The sequence below is a fragment of the Doryrhamphus excisus genome, chromosome 1 (assembly GCF_030265055.1).
Source record: "Doryrhamphus excisus isolate RoL2022-K1 chromosome 1, RoL_Dexc_1.0, whole genome shotgun sequence".
Taxonomy (NCBI): domain Eukaryota; kingdom Metazoa; phylum Chordata; class Actinopteri; order Syngnathiformes; family Syngnathidae; genus Doryrhamphus; species Doryrhamphus excisus.
Genome location: NC_080466.1, coordinates 23427501 through 23449580, shown reverse-complemented (window position 1 = coordinate 23449580; position 22080 = coordinate 23427501). Strand labels below are relative to the sequence as shown.

Sequence of the window (22080 nt, the reverse complement as noted above, 5' to 3'; positions counted from 1 at the left end):
GCTTAGCAGCCGTCTGTCTAACTTCCTTGTACATGTGTGGTAGAGCTTGTCGTGTAAATCATTTGAAAGGCATTTTTTTAAATTATATTAGCAATATGATAAAGTTGCTTTTCCTTTCATGAGGAACGAAACAGGAGCACGGCAGAACATACTACATAGCACACATTCCTCATATTGGAGTTTGTGCCATGTTTTAAGGTGGTGAAAATTATTATTTTTTTAATACTCTGGATTCAAAGTACCTCCATATTACTGAGTTACTGTGTATTCCTTGCCAACTTTTTCCACCACAGAAGTGCTAGCCTGTTTGCTATCTTCCGGTCTTCTGCTCCACCTGCATGGGGGAGGAAGTGCAAATCCAGTCTATATCAATATCAATGATATGGTCGGTTTTGATATTGTGTTTAAAGTCAAATATCTATATATCACCCCACTCTCATACAGGTCCATCGTCTGTCGTTGAAATAAATACAGCCTCCTTCAAGTTTTCTATTTCATCTCCTGTTGTTTCTTCCTCCCCCAAAACCCTGGTGAGGATAAGTGGTGTAGAAAATGGATGGATGGATGTTTCTTCCTCCGCTCTTCCTCTATTCAACAACAGGCAGGATACATCTATACATTTATTAACGCCAAATAATCAGAAAGTCAGTATGGATACAGAGCTAACATTTCTACCTCCATGCCACGGATCAAAATTAGGGAGGAAAGCACTAACACTATATATCATAGGAAGTGTGCAGACGCAGTATTCATGGATCTGACAAAAGCCTTTGATACAATCAATCATGACATCCTAATAACTAAATTAGAAAGGTACGGAATAAGAGGATTAGTTCTGAACTGGGTCAAAAGCTACTTAGCTGACAATAAGCAATACATACAGCTAGGAGAATACACATCTGCAAGTTCATACATTACGTGCGGAGTTCCCCAGGGGTCAATACTGGGACCAAAACTGTTCAACTTGTAAATCAATGATATCTCCAAAGTCACGAAAGACTTAAAGTTGGTATTATTTGTGGATGATACCACTGATGGTTTGATGATAATAGATTGTCCTTGAACCTAAGTAAAACTAAAATCATGCTGTTTGGTAACAGCAGAAAGGACACGCACCAGCAAATACAAATAGAAACATTGAAAGGGTGAAGGAAAATACATTTCTGGGGATCATAATAGATGAAACCTCATATTACAAATATACAACATAAGGTGGCGAGAAACATTTCAGTTTTGAACAAAGCAAAATTTGTTCTCAATCAGAAATCACTCAACGCTCTTTATTGCTCTCTGGTTCTACCATATCTTACTTATTGTGTGATGCACTCAAATGTAACCTGATGCATGTTCAAACGAAATTAAACCATTACAATTACCATTACCATTACCGAAAACTAATAATACATTGCTCAAGTCTTTGCTATCTCGTCCATTCGCTCATGACTGTTTATTCTCCCTAAATGAGAGCTGTGCCGTCTTGGGAACGGTGATCAGAAGAAATTCACACCAGGTTCTTACATTCTTTACCAATTCAACATTGGCTTTCAAAAAAACCAACAACGTAGAACAATGCAATGTAGTTTACGTCTTCTATAGTATGGCTTATGTCTTACGGCAGAGTGGTTACGGGGACTTTGTCCAGCTTTGTGTGCCATGAATCTTGCTGTGTTGAACAGACATGCATCATTTATCATGACGATGACTTATTTGTGCCTGTGAGGAGCAAAGGCCTGACCTTTAACAAGCAGTTTAGTCTGAGTCAAATTCAGTCAAAACATTACAGCAGGGAGACTGAAAAGCAGACTGTTGTCGAGGGTCATGACTCCGTGAGTTTGCAGTGTTTCAAACGGATGAAGAGACTGTGGACATAAAACAAGTGCCCAGTTTAAAAGGATTATCCTTCCTTCTCAGTCATCGATTTCTTAGTCATACAAACTCATTACAACGATGTGAACCGTTGCCATGTGACTGCGTGGTCCTACATGGAACAGAAAAATGCTTTGTCCACATTTCTAATAGACCTATTAATAGATGTCAGATGGGCCACAAGAGAAAAAAGTGCCTTCTAATTGACTCACAATTTTGGACCATGACACTGGCCCTTTTGGACTCACCAGCCACTCAAAGTTCCTGCTAATGTACCCTCAGAGATCCATATCCCCCTCTCTGTGTTTAGTTGGCCGAAGCATCCATCTCAAGACCTGAACCTGGCCCTGAGGGTGTCAGCATGATGGCCGCATGGTCTAACATGGATCATGTTTGTGTGGGTAGATTAGAATACCTTTCTCCTGCAATGGAAAAATACCTGAGGCTATGTGTCATCTAAGAAGTAAGAGTCTAGGAAGGATGACATTTTTAATGATCTTTATTTAACTTTAGTCATGCGGTAAGGGGACACCACAATGTGAATCGCTAAACCATATCCTAACACATTTTAGAAACACTGGGTATGGATGCAATTGACGGGTGAAATCTAGATTCATTGCAATGCGTTTGTGGGTATCGGTAAAATCCGATGCAAGCGCCGTTTTATTAATGTTCAACTTCACCCCATATGATCTTCCCCACCATGATTATTTTGCGTTTTGTATTGAATACGGACGGAAGCTGTGAGGCACATACAACTACTCGTAAAACAGCATGGACGTTTGCAAGGAAGCAGCAGCAATGAAGTTTCTATATTTAACCCCCCCGCAACGTTTAAATTGTATGTTTGGAAACACTATGGATTCTCAAAGAACGGCGGAAAGTTCGACAAAACGTCCATCATTTGCAAAGAATGCCGCGTTAAGAAGCCGTACAACGGCAGCACGACAAACATGCCGATGCCCCCTTAAGAAGGGTACACCGCATCACCTCCCAGTCCAGTCAAGTTCCTCGTCGGACACCGAAAAACCAAGCATTCATATTAGCAGTATGTTTTGCAGACAGCATACTCGATTTTTTACAACAGTAATTGTTTAATTGTTTTTGTTAATTGTTTGACTCCACCACTGAACCACTGCTATTGTAATTGCAAAGCCAATGTAAAATTGTACGGAATGTTATTTTTGAAAAGTTGTTGCTGTTTTAAGATGGCAAAAACAATGATCAAGAAGTGGTGCATAGTAAAAGAGACAAACAGCACTTTAGTTGGATTTACTGCCAAGTGCCCATAAGGAATAAAGCCAAATCCTTGAATCCTTTGTAGGACCATACTGAATTCCATTTTTTCCCTTTGCTTATTTGCATCATGTTGAATTGCATCATATTGCAAGAAATTGCACCATATCATACCTGATTGCATTGATTTGAACTAAATGATTATCGTATCGTATCATGAAGCGAGTGAATCATATCGTCAGAAAATTCCATGTATCGTTAAAGTATCGTATCGCTGGCAGTGCATCGAGATGTGTATCAAATCGTCCTTAGTGCTGAGATTCACACCCCTATCTCATACATGTACAGACAGTACACCTAGGAACGTGCGGTTATTTACGAAGATACTGCTTTGATAAAATGAAAGAAAAGACAATAATGACTACCGTTTATAATGGCCGTGTTTTAATCCCAAAAGCTTTAGCTTTTGATCAAAAAAATTCTACAAAGTTCTGTCAAGAGTTTTCGTACACTGTACACCTACAATATTTCATGTAACAAAGTCTGCCTTGTACTATGCCATCCCCGCGGCATTGACTCACTGTCCTTGTATTTTTTTTTATTGAATGTGACTATTAAATAACATGCCACATGGCCAAAAAACTAGCAGGATTTCCCCCTAGGATTTTTTGAAGCTGTGGTGGTGGGCTGCATGGGAGGCTGGACTGCCACCAATGTGTCGTGCTGCTGCTGGATCTGCAATTTTTTGTGTGACAAATAGACATTTTTTATGATTTATTTATTATTGAACTTTTTTTAACAACCAGCAGAACGGGAGAACGGGAACAGAGAACAGGCAAAACTGTTAATTTAATGGCACACATCAGCTTTGACTTTGGAAGAGACCAAATCAACATTTTTGCTGCTTTTTGATATCTTGCGATGCAAACCACTGCAGAGATTATGCATAGAGCGTACGTAAGAAAATTCCCACAAAGTATGGTATGTATTAGGGATCTACCTATGTTTTTTTTTCAGGCCGATGCCGTTTTTTTTCCCATCACCCTTGGCCGATGGCCGATTTTGCTTGGGCCGATATTTGTGGCCAAAACGTCTTTTGCTCCGTCAATTTACATGAAAAAATGACAATGATAACAAATATTCCAGGTCTCAAGTTCAAAGAAATATTTATTGAAATGTAAACACTGAACACAGTAGGATTCAGCTTTCTTAAACACACATTTAAACGGAATTATCAACTTTAAAAGGAATAAATATTCAACCATGTGCAAAACATTTCTGTCGTAGTTTAAATTTGATCTAGCATCCATGTGATGACTGCTCCTCCGCAGTGAGATGCCCCCCGGCCGGCCACCTCCACACACACAGACACATCACACTGACACAATTTAGTACGATATATAAAACATTTCTCTCATCATTAAAGTTGGTGTTGTACACCATAAAGACCTCTGATAGCAGACACGGCTGCTCCAATTCCTTCTGTGTGTGTGTGTGTGTGTGTGTGTGTGCGTGCTCAGCGTGCTTAGCCTCCAACTACATCAACAGCTCCCTAATTCCAACGGTAGATGAAGCATTCAGCAGCATTCCTGCTTTTCACACCCACAAACTAAACGATATTTCCAAGCACGTATATTGCATACACTTGGCGTTCATGTTTCCTATTTCAAAGCAGGTGGCAATATTTCAACTAAGTTTAACTGTTAGAGGATAATTCAAAGTTGAAAACGATTCACCACTCTTGCAGTGTGGGAGGGGTACCGCGACTGCGTGTGTTGCAGGGTCCTCCGGCAACACAAAGCTGCCCGGCGGATGCCTGTCTGTAAATCATGCGGTGGAAAAATACATCGACGAACCCACACGCGTATTGGACGATACCGATTCAAGAAAAGAACGCAAATATTGGCCCGATATATCGGCCCGGGCGATGTATCGGTCGATCCTTAGTATGTATCCGCTTGTACTTGTGAGTAGGTAAATGTGTACATTTACGCACAACTCTTATACAAAAAAGGTGATTAATAAGGAAAAACAGAAAGACTGTTGAATTAAAAAATATCCCTTCCACTCCCGGCTTCCCACTCCTGGCCATTTTCACTTCTAGACTTCAAGAGTTTTCAAGAAAGGTAAACAGTATGTGAAATGTTAATTTGTCAATTTCATTCGTCATTAATGATTATTTCACATTGTTTTTTTGTATTGCACAGTCAAGAATCCACGTCACAAAAGTTGGGTGTGTTTTTTAATAGCTGTGAGGCTAACTTTATACATTCAAATAGCATAACAGCTGTCAGGCAGACCATGAAAACCAAACTCGAAAAAACCCCAGAAGACCACAGATCTCCACCTATGCCACACTGTTAACTACTAAAACCAACAATTTAATTTACCAATAAAAAACAATGTCAACTAGAGAGGGCCAATAATATCGGCCACAGATAGATATTTATCGGCCCAATATTAGCCAGAAAATCTGATATCGGGTAATATCTGCATTGGGATCTTCCCTTTAATGAGAACCGCACACCATTGCATTTGCGGAGATTGTACCATAAAGGCAGGTAGGACTGTGCCACTTCAACATTCTGTGGTTTAAATGAGCAAAACAACATCAGAGCTCACAATGAGCTCATCAGCCACATTGAATCCACTGGTGGGTTAATATTCCACATAGCATTCTTAAAGAAACATGGAACTTATTAGCTACCTACATTAACAGTACAGCAAAGCATACCGGAAAATGGGAAGAAAGCTTGCGTCGAGCGCTGATGAACATACGTACATCAACGCCGCCGCCATATTGCATGGGCTTCCCTGTAAGTGAATACAAAACCAAAACAACACAAATGCATTCTTATCAAATATATGTGATTCATTAATTATCTACTCGGAGATGGGTGGAGAAGCCAACAAAACAACAGTACTGTTACTTTACAACTATTTTAATCAAGAAAAGCATATGGGATGTTGTACATATCGGTATCGCTTGATATCGGAATCGGAAATTGAGAGTTGGATACTATTGGCATATCCGTTATTGACAAAAAAGCCAATCGCGGACATCCTGAAACAAAACATAACCCTTTGTCAAAACAAAGAGAAGACAATACAATGCAATAATAAAACAAGCAATGAAAACCACTGGGATAATGATGTAATTGGTGTAATTAAAAAAAAAACCCTGAGATTTGAGAAGGGAAGTGAACATTCATCACAGAAATGGAGATGAAAGCCAAGTGTAATAAAAATAAAAGTCCCTTCTATCCATAAGCCTATCCATACAATACAAATGGAATGGAGTTGAAAACAAAGGGGGGTAGGCGGTGGGAGTGGTGGTGACATTCCTATGTAACAAAGGCCAATTCCAAAATCAGTTCCATCTTGTAAACTATCAAACTTTCATGGCAATATGCATGAACCTTCATGAAGAAGGTTATCATTCCCTCGTGCTGTATAAACAGTCCTCTGTCATCGTACTGTGTTTGAAAAGTAGGATTTTATAACCAGGAAATTGCACACAGCAATAAAGTTTATGGCATACTGATAATAATGTGACACTAAACAGACAATACATAGACTCCAGGTAGAGAATGTGCATTTTATTTCTGACAGATAGTGGCTGTTGCAAAGAACTTTATATAAGAAAAGAGCTGCAAATAAACAATTACTGGCCACCTCCGAGTTTCTCCAAGGATTTTCTGAAGCTGTGGTGGTGTTTTTTTTTTTTTTTTTGAAAGCATAATAGTTCCCCTTTAAGGGCTGCATGGCAGATACCCTGAACAGTCCAGTTGTGATTGATTCTATGCGTCAAGAGTGCAATGACCTGGATGAATGAGAATATTCACATGCAGGTTGTGACAATGCCTTCAGTAAAAGTCATGATGGATTTCAATCACTGTCATGATGCCGTTTACAGTGTCAGTTTTTCACACTGGTAAACAGTGCATACTTTGCTCTTTTAGTTGGTCGTGGTAATTATTCCTTCACCTGCTGTCATGTGAATATCAAAGAAAAATGGCCTCACCTGAACGTTTGACCTGCGTTACATAAACATGCTTTGGTTCTTCAACTGTGAGAACTGCCTGGATGAGAGCAAAGCTGGATTCGCTGAAGCTAATTTTCCCAAACCTGAAGAGGTTCAAAGAGCGGTGGAACAAGCAGGAGCAGGGGATCAGACGAGATCAAGCAGAGAAGCGGCTTGTTTCAGTACAGACTTTACAGGGATATTCTGGGCTAACCAACAGTGCAGTGTTCTACCACAGTAATGAGATGGGATGAACTGAAATACATTTAGTGTTCTGTTCATTCATTGCGGTTGTGGGAATTTACATGAATTCTATGAAGAAGGAGTGTTGTGTATGTGTGTGTTCCAAAACAAATCACACACACAAAAAACAGGAGCAACACTGACATTTCTCCTCTGAATATAGTAAATAAATTTATATTGCTTCAAGATACACTTTTAGGGACTAAATTACAATATGCAGTATTTGCCACCTTGGCATACATACATATATACAGTAATTTTATAAAAACATCTACTGTATATTTTAACCATATCGTTGCTGTTAATATCAGATCTGTATCTGTGCAGTGCAGGTGATCTATATGCAGGCAGATGCTTCAATTTGTAACTCTTCTTGGTTCATCCTCATTAGTCTGGTATTTGGTGGTTTGGGGTTTGAAGAAACTTGTAGGAGAATAGTTGTTGTTTGACGGTCAGGAAATGCCGCCATTCTTTCCACTCAGCCCACAAGCTTGGCTCGGAGTGGGTCACTCCACCAACACACAACAACAAAAGCTGATTGTTGACTCAAATATCACAGTGGCCCCTGCACCCACTTCACTGCGACACTGCGACACAAGTCCAAATGGAATTTGATTCTGACATGCAACTTGTAAAACTGTTCAGCTCCCCCCTCATCATAAAGGGGTCGTTCAGATTCTGCTTCCCCAGAAATTATGACCCATCCATGGCAACAAAATCTGTGCACCCTCGTCTCTATCTAGAGGCATGGCATTATTTAGTTTGTTTCATCATGGTATGGTTTCAAACAACTGCAATAGGCAGAACGTCAATAGCGACTGGGTCTGCTGTGCAAATTGAATTACATTGAGCTGGGGGTGTCACGAGATAAAACGATATATGAGATCGGGTCTATGAGAATGAGATAACACTCATCTATGAGGATGAGACAACAAAATTGTAATATTTTTAAGAAAAGAAAAATGAAAAAAAATGGACGCCGCAGAGGCCAGAGCACTCTCAGCTGTGGGTTTCCGGAGTCGGAGCGGAGCTCGCCTCTGCGTCTACCGGAGTCAGTGAGAGTGTCACTTTACAGCAAGCTGGACTGCATCAGGACCAGAGCTGCAACAGATTCAGTGTGAGCCCGGGCTTGGTTTATCAACAGGCCTGTGAGTGAACACAAGACATGTTCAAGTGCTCAAGTACAACATGACTGCTATAGACTATCCTGAGTCCATGCTCACTGACTATGACAAGATAGACAAGCGTGACTGACCCACCATGAATGCAGCACTTTCAAATTATTGATCCACTTTACCCACATTATTTACTTTACTTTACCCCAACCTCAGACTGAATGTCTGCCAACAGAATGAGGCACTACAGACATGGGTGTGGTCTTTCCATCAGTACATCTGTGGCCCTGATGTGTACACACTGAACATTGTGCTTCATTAAAGCTACGTTCACACCGACGCCGAATCGATGGCGAATTAAATCAGCGAGCAAAGCGGCGGCAAAGCGTAACAAAGCTTAATGAAAGCGTAAAGACCGTAATACAGCGTAAGAAAGGTTTGAGCAATTCGGGACATTCGGCAATTTTTAAACTGTTTAAAAATTTGAGGCGATCTGTCACGAATTGCGTAAAGCGGGGAGAGCGTATTAAAGCTTATCAAAGCGTCACAAAGCTTATCAGAGTTTTGCTCAAAGCGTAGGAAAGCTTAACAGAGCTTGGTTCAAAGGATCAATGGATCTGCTGCATCTTTATATATTGTAGCGTCGTTGCCGACGCTATGGAAATGACACGACTGCGATCGCTGACAAGCTTTTTATTGCACAACAATAATAATGGCTACTGTCGGCCGTAACCACGCCGTTGCAACCACCGCCAGCAACACAACAGTACTTCCTCCACCAGACACGCCCCCACCCCCTGGTGCATTCACAGTCACCCGGAACAGTCGGACACCCAAGAGCACAACGTCAACATGAATACGTCAGGGTCGCTACAATATGCTCTGGATCAGAGGCGGGATGCAGTCGGGATCTCGAAATTTACCATTGCGTAACAGAGCTTAAACATATCTGAGGAGATCGTGAGATTTTTTGAAAAATGACGCCGAATTCGTCGCCGATTCAAAGCGCGACATTCGGCGTCGGTGTGAACGTAGCTTAACTGAAAACATTCACTGCTAATCTCAGAAACCGTTTTAGACAAATGACAAACTAAAAATATTGCATAGTGGGCAATACCAGCCTTTTTTCTTTTTTTTAATTGAATCTGATACTTTAATCTGATTACTTTGGGGTATTTTTTATTAGACCAATACAATTACTTTAAAAAAAATCATTTTAGATATGCAAATTGAGGTTCCAATGTATGTCCAGTTAAATTGAACAAAATGTTTAAGAGGGTCAGAGAGCTGGGGACCTGAAGATCATCAGCACATTGATTACAAATATCAAACTGACATTTCAACATTAAACAAATGCAATAGCAGACAGACTTTAATACTGACAGTTGTTGTTGGACAAGCGTGACAGAACATTTTCCTGACAGCTTTGGACCTCTCAGAGACTTGGACTAAGAGGTTTTGCAGTCCTCAAAACTCTGGTGATGTAATCACTGGTACACTTGCTACACATACCACATTCCCATAGACATACGTACTATATACCTGTACTGTATTGTGCTGAATCATTTCAGGTCCAAGTACTTTGACAATGATGACTTCATAATGACTTCAGAATGCATCACTATCATACTTTTTGTTTTTTTATCAGTCACCATATATGTAGGACTTCCAGATGAACTGCAAAATAGCATCACTATATGAAGAGCTTGCAACCAAAAGGCGCTAAATCCAATTTTCACAAAATTGCATGTTTTTCATGAGTTTAATAGACCTCTCATGAATGTGAGTGTGAATGGTTGTTTGTCTATATGTGCCCTGTGATTGGCTGGCGACCAGGCCAGGGTGTACCCCGCCTCTCGCCCGAAGACAGCTGGGATAGGCTCCGGCACCCCCCGCGACCCTTGTGAGGAAAAGCGGCAGAAAATGAATGAATGAATGAATAATAGACCTCTGTCATGTGTATCCAAATCACATATTTTGGTCTTGAAATCATTTTTAAAAATATGAAAAAATGTGATATGAAATTTATCCTTTCAACCAAAAGGCGCTATTTCCATTTCAGATTTCAACCAAAAGGCGCTAAATCCCTTTCTTTATTCTTTATTCTGATTGGCCCAAGTTTCCCATCTATTGATAATCTGACCAATCAGAGAGAAGAATACAATTGACACTGCACATACAGAAAGCCAGTATCAGTGCGCATCCTGTTTTGTTTGTGTACATTAAGTACACATATGATAGTTACAGTATGTTATGCAATTCAGGAGAAGTATTTTACAGTATTTACAGTATTCTGTAACATGGAAGTTTTTTTTACGCCATAAAAGGCATGTCTCTACCTTGACACCTCCAACTTTCATGAGAAACATTATTTTACTTGTACTAAAAAACATACAATGTAAAGAGTTTGTAATGAGATGATTTTTGTCACTGTCACCTTCATGGTGCAGTCAAATATGAGCACTGCTTTTAATAACATTTTTATTATTGTCTGCAAATTGTTATTTTTCATGTGTGGCTCTACTGCAGCCTACAGGTTGAATGCACCTGCAATGTATGACATGTCTTGTACCATTGTCTTGTATAATTGGGTATGTTGAGTTGTGTTAAAGCTAATCATCATGGAATGTGGATGATGTTAATGTGTGCTATAATATCTTAACAACATTTTATCAGTAACAGTGTACTAGTGGTAGGTTATAACATTTCGTTTCTGTAATGTGTGAAGGTGAACGAGTGCATGTGTGTGTGTGTGTGTGTGGAGGGGGTGGGGTGTATTGTATGTTGAGAATGGCTTCTGTGTTGTAATTATTTAATTAGCAGTGCTCATTAAAGCACCTTACAGTCTTTTACAACAATGCCATTGAAGAAGTTAAAGGTGACTTTTTATTCACACTGGTGACAAATTTATTTCAGCCAAAAGGCGCTAAATCCATCATTTCAGCCAAAAGGCGCTAAATCCGGAAAAAAAATTAATTTAAAAAAATATATAAAATACATGGTGTGTGCAGGATTTTTATAGCATGCATTTTTATCACCTATATTGATAGCTCTTTCATTTGCAATATAGACTTGATGACCAAATAGATTGATATGTGCGTAATTAAAAATCATTGATTTTCTCAAAATCAGTCAAAATGGATTTAGCGCCTTTTGGTTGCAAGCTCTTCATATACTATGTGAGGCCCACGTTTGGAAAATGCCACCTTTAACTAAGCTCTGCGCTCGGATGGTGATGGAGGGTTGAATGATTCAGCCTGTAGATGTCTTTGACAAGTGCTAAGCAAACGTGCTCAGTCATTAGGAACACATACTACCTATCTTTCAGAGCAAACATTGATCTTATTGCCGCTTGAAGCTTTTGTTAATGTGTACTTGATTTTCACAGTGCCATCAGCTACTACCCACTATATCCCATTTATTTTGTCCCTCCATTGGCATTTGACTTTCCTTAATATACCTCACAACCACATCTATACAGTCGTAAATTAGATGATTGTGTGATAAAACAAAACATTGCAGGAAAGATGAGTCTGGACTGGAGTCTGTTTCTGGACTATTGAGAAAGGCAATTTGTTTTAAAAGTAATATTGAAAATCTGTTATTGAAAATCTCAATAATTGTCCCCACCCCTCAGATGTGCTAATGTAGTTTATTTTTGAATTGCTTTTCAATGACCATAAGATTATTCGCTATGAAAAAAAACCTCATCGTGGCTGAAGGCCAAAACAAACAAAAAAGCAAATGTTACAGGTCTAAACCAATGCTGAATTCTGGGACTTCATTTTGTCTCATGTGTCACATTGGTAAAATAGCTCCAGGCATTTTACTACAGAAGGGATAACCTCCTTCAGTACGTATAGTTTCAACAGTCTTCTACTAACAGAGAATAATTGTTGCTAATTGTTGTTACAGATCAGTCAGTTCTGGGCCAGATCTTTCCCAGTTTCTCAAACGAATACCTACCAACCAGCCAAGAGCACACAGGATGAGAGTCAAGAGACAATAACAGTGAAAAACAAAGTGATTGTATTGGTAGAATTAAGGATCAACCGATACATCGGCCGCCATATCGGGCCGATATTTGCGTTCTTTACTTGATTCGGTATCGGCCGATACGCGCGTGGGTTCACCAATATATTTTTCCGCCGCATGATTTACATACAAGCATCCGCCGGGAAGCTTTGTGTTGCTGGAGGACCCTCCAACACACGCAGTCGCAGCACCCCGCCGCCACATCATAACAAGGGTACGTTTTCAACTTTGAATTAGCCTCATGAGCTAACAGTTAGGCTTAGTTGAAATATTGCCACCTGCTTTGAAATAGGTAACATAAATGCCAAGTAAAAGACTAAGCTTGTTTTTTACACCATACATAGCCCTTCACATTTCACTGGGTGACCGCTAGGCAGAACAGTTTAAGTCATGGTCTGACAACAAGAAACCCAAAAACATCACATACCAACGCAACAGACGAATAAAAGCACTCTCACTAGTTGAGCAGAACAAGAATGAACAACTATGCAACTTTAACTACAAACTGACCAACTATTTACATCGACGGTGCCGCAAAGCAGGCTGGGAACCAGGAAGTGCTCCCAGCGACACTACAATATAGTTTAGTTTGTGGGTGTGAAAAGCAGGAATGCTGCTGAATGCTTCATCTTTAAAAGTGCCTACCGTTGGAATTAGGGAGGTGTTGGTGTAGTTGGAGGCTAATATGTACAGCTGTTACCAACACCTCTTTAATGGCAACCTTGGCAATTCAGTCCCATGGTGTTTGGAGGACTTTCATTCAGACAACGCCGGGCTCAGGTTAAATGCGTGTCGTGTTATTATTATATGCGTATGCATGTATGTATTATATGTATATATGTATATATGTATGTGTGCGCTCTCTCCGAGCACGCACACACGCACACACACACACACACACACACACACACACAGAAGGAATTGGAGCAGCCGTGTCTGCTTATCAGAGGTCTTTAGTGTGCACAACACCAACTTTTTTTTTTTTATGATGAGAGAAATGTTTTATATATCTTACTAAATTGTGTCAGTGTGATGTGTTTGTGTATGGGGGTGGGGTGCGCGTCACACTGCGGAGGAGCAGTCATCACATGGATGCTAGATAAAACTTCAACTACGACAGAAATGTTTTGCACATGGTTGAATATTTATTCTTTTTAAAGTTGATAATTCCATTTAAATGTGTTTTTAAGAAAGCTGAATCCTACTGTGTTCAGTGTTTACATTTCAATAAATATTTCTTTGAACTTGAGACCTGGAATATTTGTTATCATTGTAATTTTTTCATATAAATTGAGGGAGCAAAAGCAGTATCGGCCACAAATATCGGCCCAAGCAAAATCGGCCATCGGCTAAGGCTGATGGAAAAAATCGGCATCGGCCAGAAAAAAACCATAACGGTCGATAGTAAGAATAACACAACCAGTTCTACCAAAGTTGTGACGAGATTCAGAAGGAAAAGTAGTGATATTTTGTTCAGGATTAAGAACTCTACAATAGAGTTTACAAACATTTACACAAAAATTGAGCATTAGCTACAGGAATATTTGTTTGTATTTTTTCCACGGAGACTATATCTTTACAATTATTTCCACTCACCCTGCTGGAGCTGCAAGAACAAACAAAAAAATTGTGTGATTTGCATATGTGACCGATCTAAAAGCCTGTTTCATGACACTTTTAAGTGGATTTTAATGTGAGTAATGGAAATTACACTTTGATAGAGCAATTTAGAATTGCTTGTACTAAAACCTTTTTTGTGTGTGTGTTCCCCTTATTCACCGATACAAAACATTCATTCATTCATTTTCTACCGCTTTTCCTCACGAGGGTCGCGGGGGTGCTGGAGCCTATCCAGCTGTTTTTGGGCGAGAGGCGGGGTACACCCTGGACTGGTGGCTAGCCAATCACAGGGCACATATAGACAAACAACCATTCACACTCACATTCATATCTATGGACAATTTGGAGTGGCCAATTAACCTAGCATGTTTTTGGAATGTGGGAGGAAACCGGAGTACCCGGAGAAAACCCACGCATGCACGGGGAGAACATGCAAACTCCACACAGACATGGCCGAGGGTGGAACTGCACCCTGGTCTCCTAGCTGTGAGGTCTGAGCGCTAACCACTTGGCTACTGTGCAGCCGATACAAAACATTTAAACAGAAAAACGCACATGTGGGTCTCCTGCAAAAGTTTGACACCAAAGTATTCACAAATCTGTTGGCTTGGAATGAAACTGTGCATCATGTGATGAGATGTATTGTCAAAGTTAACCTCTGACCTCAGCTGCACAGAGTGGTTTGACCTCATTGCCATTCGCCAGTGACCAGGTCATATTGGTAAAGCTCTTTCCACACACACTTGACTATAGTGATGCAAAGTGGGAACAGGTGGTTTTATACCAACACGCCCATATGTACGCCACATGTCAAGCTTAGCAGTGCACTGCTGGAGAGCCATTCAAGCCAGGTGCAGTTAGTCACTTAGCACCACAATGCTAACGCTAAGCCACATGGTCAAAGGCAGAAAGAAGGCCAATCCTATTAGATAGACCTACAGACACAAACATAGGGTCTCAGTCCAATCCTGTGCCGATCCAAGAATATCCGAGCTTTACTTCAGGCAGTCTGTCTCACATCAAATACAAATGTGATGTACGAAAAGCCAAAACAACTTTACACCTGAAATCCACCCAAAAAAATCTGCTACACTTTCACTGGAATAAAGGGATTAGTTACCGTATTTTCTGGACTATAAATCGCTCCGGAGTATAAATCGTACAAGGCCAAAAATGCGTAATTAGGTAGAAAACATACATAAATTGCATTTTTGGCGGGTAATTTATTTTCCAAACTACTTGACCAAAACATACATTACGTCCTCTTGGAAGGCAAGTTCTAACAATAAAAGAATAGAGAACAGGCTGAATAGGTGTAAGATATGCTAACACAATGCTTATTCAGCTACACAAAAAATAAACATGAACAGAAAAGGTGTCCAGTGTTTATGTAACATAAACAGCTTTTCCATATATAGTCGCTCTAGAGCAGGGGTGCTCACACTTTTTCAGCATGCGAGCTACTTTTAAAATGACCGAGTCAAAATGATCTACCCACTACAAAAATGCAAAACATCTATTTATTTTCAAATGTATTGAGGATTATTTGTACGTACAATGTATGTTGATGTACCTTACATAACCAAATGAGCCAATATTGCAAAACACACATAATTAACTATTAACATTTTTTGTAATTACCTGAGTTTACTTTGATGACTTGCACTGAATTGAACCAGCCAGGGATGCATAGTCCGGAGAGTAGCTGCTGATAGCCAGCCTCAAGCACACTTCCAAATGTTTATCAGTCATGGATAATATCCGTATCACAATATCCGTATAATATTCCATATCCGTATGGAAGTGATATGTTTTTTGCCTTTTTACTTGGTCCAGTTTTTGCCTTTTTACTTGGTCCAGCTCCTTCACTCATTTTAGTGACCATAAACTTTAGCGAGGGCTTTAAAATCTCGCAATTCGCCGACTAGCTTAGCACTTTGCATCGTTGTTTACGCATGAGCGGTGACCTAAAGGTCAAAATTCAGTTGTCATCTGACTGGTTGTCCTGTATGTCAATCAAGTAACGGGGATGGATGATAGGCTGACATTGTAAGTTCTGCTGCACTTAGAGACGTTGTTTGATTGGTCGCCCGAAGGGCAACATTCAGTTGTCATCTGAATGGCTGCCCTGTATATCAATCAAGTGACGGCATTGATGCGAGGATGATATTTTTTTAATGTCACGCCGCGATCGACCAGCGATCGACCAGTACCACCTCCGCGATCGACCGGTAGCTCGCGATCGACTTAATGAGCACCCCTGTTCTAGAGTATAAGTCGCAGGAACAGCCAACCTATGAAAACAAGTGTGACTTATAGTCCAGAAAATAGGGTACATAATCCAAAAATGTACACAGTACACAGCTGTGCTCTTCCCCAACATGAACTTGTGTGTGTTGAGCATTCGTGTGATCACATGGCTGTAATGCAACATGCATACACGGTTGTCACACAACTTCTACGGTCACAATGTTGTCTCTTTCAAGTAGACCACAACACAGGAGCACAAGCCTGCTTTTCTGACTCTTGCCTAACTGCTGCACTAATGGCCAAACTTGACAGGGAACACAATTTGTGACATCGTCTTTGTGTGGTTTAGGCTTCCTTTAGCTCCTCCATAATTGAAGTATGATGTCAGTGTTTACTCAGTAAATGCAGAAACATCTAAAGGCAACAACCACCCCTGAGAAACAAGCCATCTTTGTGCATCTACTCTTTGCATGACGTACTGTACAGGTGTGTCAAGGCAGATGGTCAAGTTTGACATTCATGACAGATTGCGTGGACGGTACAGAGAAGGATGCTTGCAAGTGTGTGTGCACCTGCAAACTCTGGTATGCCCATCTGTGAGTCGAGACAAACAGCTACATTATCAAGCTACTTGGCTGCTCTCAAAGAGTAACATAGCGGATGAGCCAGCTAATTATCCTATAAAAAGCTCCAGGGATAGTCGGAGTTTTCCATTCATTTACGATATGGAAACATTAGGTGTTTCAAATATAATCATCACAGAAATTATACAATGTAATGCCACATTAAAAGTTCATACTACTTGGGAAAAAAGTTAAGTTCAAGCCCGGACAGCAGATACTATGTACAGTACCAATTGCAATTCTTCAACTACATTCCTCAAACATTTATGAGTGAGTAAGATATACAGTATTACACCGTACAAACAGCCAGCTGGGATGCTTTTGCCGATGGACACCTTGCATAGTACTCGTCCAGGGGGTGGATCCTATTTGCTCAGCTCTCCTGTTCAGTATTTGCAATTGTGAAGTACCTCAATTTTTACACACGAACCGCACATACTAAGCTTCAGTAATGTAATAGTACGTACACTCATGGTACACTAAATAAAATAACAATACATACACAGTAAGTAATAATTACCCTCATCACCATCCAACTGCACTGCATTATACAAATGTAGTCACATGAGGCGTCCCATTCATTTTAATTGAGACCCCCCAATGGTATTAGGCTCAGGAACATTTTGAAAGTCAAGAGACCATCTTAAAGACTCAATAGTCAGACATTGACATTCACTGAATCTACTGATGTTAAAGACTAGATCAAGGAGTCCAAAAAGAGGCTAACTTCTATGTTGCGCTCTGTAAAGTCAATCATCTGCTCTCTAAGATAGCGTTTTCAGCACTAGCAATCAGTACTGATAATAAACACTGTTGTCGATAGCCAAGTGCAACCCACTGCTCCCCCCTCCGTCCCAAAAAGGCCTGCCTTATGTTCAGCATCTTTTAACCACAAATTGCTTTGAAATCTAGCTCAACTGCAGTATGAGGGAAAGCAGAAGTCTAAGAGGCGGCATTGCATTCTTAAAATAACCAAAACATCCTACACTCTATGTTACATGGTAGCATGGAACAGAAGGCGAGAGCAACCACAAGGTATTTCAACTTCAGTATTATAGTATACAGTACTGTGTACACAATAAATAAAGTCAAAAGAATGTAGGACTTTATGGTCATTGATTCAGATATGGCAGGGAGGTGAACACTTTCTGGAAGGCCGAAACGAACATCAGATGTTTTTTCCACTAAGAAAAAAAAATAGCATAACCCATAAGATAACACTTTACAACCCAAGCACTGTGATTTTGTATGTTCTAACAACATTTTGTAGTCAAATGACCTAATCACCTTCAACCACAGCTTATTAAGTGAGGCACTTGAGTAATGAGGCTCATCGGAGACTGAACATACACTATACACAGATATATTTTTTTTTTAATCTCATATAGAAAACTAGTGATGATAGTAATTGTACCATAACCATAACGTCCATCCATTCATCTTCTGTGCCGCTTATCCTCAATGGGTAGGTGCAGGAATGCTGGAGCCTATCCCAGCTGACTTTGGACGAGAAGCGGGATACACCCTGGACTGGTCGCCAGCCAATCGCATATAGACAAACAATCATTCAATCACATTCATACCTATGGACAATTTGGAGTCTCCAATTAACCAATTTTTTAAATGTGGGAGGAAACCGGAGTACCGAGAAAAAATCCACGCACACATGGGGAGAACATGCAAACTCCACGCAGAGATGCCCGAGCAGAGATTCAAACCCAGGTCTTCCCGATCTCCAGACTGTTTAGCAAACATGCTAACCACTCCCCCCCACCGTGCAGCATAACCATAACATGGTATGTACAACTCTTAAAGTATGAAAGATGGATCAAAAGTGGACATCAAAATGTGCTATGTTGGATGTTGCGGTGTTCTGGAAGGTTTGAATGCTTCAATGTAGAAGATTAAACTGTGATTCATAAATGGAACTGGTGAAAATATACTCATCGAGCCAGAGTCGCGCAAACACAACCACACAAGCTAACCCCCCTGGCTTCCATTTATGCTCTGGAAGAGGAGATTCAGCCAACTTTAGCTGGCGTTTTCAACTTGTAACTTTTCTTGCAGATCCCAGACCACTCTCGGCAAGCTGTGGATTTCCACAGCCGGAGCACAGCTCGCCACTGCGTTTGCCGGAATCAGTGTGAGTGGCCCTTTGTGGCAAGCTGAACTCGATCAGGACCGGAGAGGCTACAGATTCAGTGTGAGCCTGGGGTAAGTCATTTTCTTACCGGTATATACAAAATATCACCCAACCCTACTGTTTATAGTGGCTTTGATCCCTTTAAAGAGCTAAAACCATGAACAAGGATCAAGTTTAAATTCAACACAAACAAGTGTTTTGTTGGTAGAGCAGAGACCTTTGCTGACCTGACACATGAAATGATTGGATTATTAAGACTAAATATCCCAATGAATTCATGTTGGCTTCCATTCCTCTCCTCCCCCGATCCTCCTCTCTCTACAGGAGCACCATAGCTCCAGTCTTGGCATCAATCACCACACGGGCTGATATGCAATCTAACTGTGCAAACAATTAAAGGCAGCTCCTCTGCACTCCAAATCTCTGAGTCGTGTTGCTGTGTAACAGATTTACCCAGTATCCTTAAACATTAACCCCAGAGATGCACTGATGAATGGCGTTCATGTGAAGTGTGTTTGCTGAAGGGTGGACAATAAAACAGACCAGCTACTATTTGCAAACACGTGTACTTTTTGAAACTGGCTTCCGAGCGGCTGTTGGCTTGGCATTGGCCTGCTAGACCCAGACGCCAATCGATGATGACAGGGATCTACAGTCAATTTATTTAAGCATTTGAAGGTTTGACTGTCACATTTTTAAGAGTTTATGGTAGTGCTTGATCAGTTCGGGATCCACTGACCAATTGCATGCTAGTTAAGCCATCCCATTTGATGCTATACAGCCAATCAAATCTGTGCATTGGTGCTAAACATTGGAAGCCCCACAGTAAAACTACACACCTCTTCGAATTTTTATTTTTTTGATCAGAAATTATGGAAGTACAGAATGATCCCTTCCAAAGTCCCACTGTTATCATTCCAAAATGTATAATTTTAACATCATAGTCATTTCAAAGATGCACTGTAATTAATAAGAACAGACAAACAAACCTACACATTTAGTATATGTTTTCCTTTCATTCAGTTTTCCTTGCATTGAGTTTAAAGACAAAGGTATGTCTGTATGCTCTTTGGGACAAAGTGAAGTGTAAAGAGCTGGTCGTCAGGTGACGTGACAGTGAGTGATACGGCCACTTGTAAAATCCGAAAACACGTTTGACGATATGCAATAAGTATTTGCTTTCCATTGTTCATACAGTTCAAGACTCTGTTGCGCAACCTTCAAGAATTTAGTTGATGTCAAATGGTGTGTGTTCAAGTGACAAGAAGAAAAGGAATATGAGTGGAATGTTTTCAGAGATATAAAAACAACCAGTTTCCTTTACAACCTTTGGCTGGGTCTCTATAGCATTTACCCTGAAACAGTCTTTCTCTGTGCTGTGGACACAAAAGCAAGAATCTACTAGTGTAACCACTGACAGTCCACTGGTTCCCCGCAGACAGAGCTCCTGTGTGCACTACATAATCCCCACACAGCTGGACTTGAGTGCAATAAACCTCTGTAAGGGGTTCACACAATTCAGCAGCGAGTGAGCCAAGAGGCAGGTGGGGATAAGCAGTGTTGTGTAACTCTATTTAAAATCCATTTCAAGCCTGAAATTCACAGCAAAGCCCTCTCACTACACAATACAACAGCAGGGAAAAATGCGGATATCAAACAGCAGATCTGCTCTTATGTGGACAAATTAATTTTGAACATGTGAAACAGCATTAGGTATTTACAGTTGCAATATTAATATGCTGGAATACTTCAATTTTTGCTTACCTCTAATACTGGACCTGCCCCCAAGATGATCTGCTCCACTCCACTAGCAAAACCTTTCTGGCTGAGAGCAGTCAGATGATGAATAAGAAAGTTGGTGCTTTGCGTCTTGCCAGAGCCGCTCTCCCCAGATATAACAATGCACTGATTCCTCTGTCTCTGCAGCATGGCATGGTAAGCAACGTCAGCTACCGCATAGATGTGAGGCTCCAGGTCTCCCAGTGAGTGATTATCATACATCTTCACATATTTGGGATTGTAAATGGGCAGGAACTTAAAGGGGTTAATAACGATGAGGATGCTCCCAACATAGGTATAGATTTTTTCCTGCCGGAAGCGTGAGCGCAGGTTGTCCAGCAGCGAGCGCTCGTTGAGCTCGGGCAGGCGACATAGATCAGCGTGGTCACCTTGCGCTTCGGGCTGTGGCAGCAGTCCACGTTCCACCATGCGCCTGCGCTCCTCTGTGACCTGCAGCCACATCTGGAGGCTGCCGCCGTAGTGAATGGAACCATCTAGGTTCTTCAGCCGTAAAAGGAAGCGGTAATCCTCCCCTCCCGATAGCGAGCGATGCTCCAGCGCCACACGGGGCCAGAGCAACATTCTCTGCACGGGGCAGTCGCTGGGGTTGAGAATCCATTCTTCTCCACCAAACTCTTTCACCTCTGCCAAAACATAACATTTGGTACGGTCCAGCCGGAGGCGGTCAATAACACGTTCGATGGTCTCAGCAGCTGAGGTGGTCTTTTGGGCACTGATCGGGCAGTAGATAGTGCCTTCTGCTAGGGCGCCCGGGTAGACACGCACGCTGAAGTCTGAATTCTCAAAGCGCTGCCGCCGCCCCAAAGTGCCCATGCCGCCGACGCCATCTCGAGCACTCATGGCGGAGCAGGAGTTCCCATTAGCAGCTACGAGGCACGTCCTTCACTGGGCTGTCGAGGCCCCCGCCATCAAGACATTATCACTGGAAAAGACAGAAGAACACCGAATGAACATCATTTCACAAAAATGTGACACTATGTATCTTTTGGGTACACACACAAACAATAATTGAATTAGTGGCAGCAAAATGAGCTTTCTCTCCGTCTATAATGGGAGTCTGAAACCACCAAGCGTTGAAGCTGCTCCAATCTGAAATTTTACCGATTATGATGAAGCTATTATGTA

The 22080-nt window shown here is 41.0% G+C and overlaps 1 protein-coding gene across 7 annotated transcripts in view; it reads right to left on the bottom strand.

The window, feature by feature from the left end:
* Positions 1-22080, bottom strand: part of myo9aa (myosin IXAa) — a 119827-nt gene that overhangs the window by 63774 nt on the left and 33973 nt on the right. For all 7 annotated transcript variants that reach the window (XR_009130882.1, XM_058078935.1, XM_058078940.1 and 4 more), the window contains exon 2: positions 20920-21877. Coding sequence is in view for 6 of the 7 variants with exons in the window: in XM_058078935.1 (XP_057934918.1) it covers positions 20920-21795 (876 nt within the window). In the remaining variant the exon portion in view is untranslated. The remainder of the gene's footprint in view (positions 1-20919; positions 21878-22080) is intronic.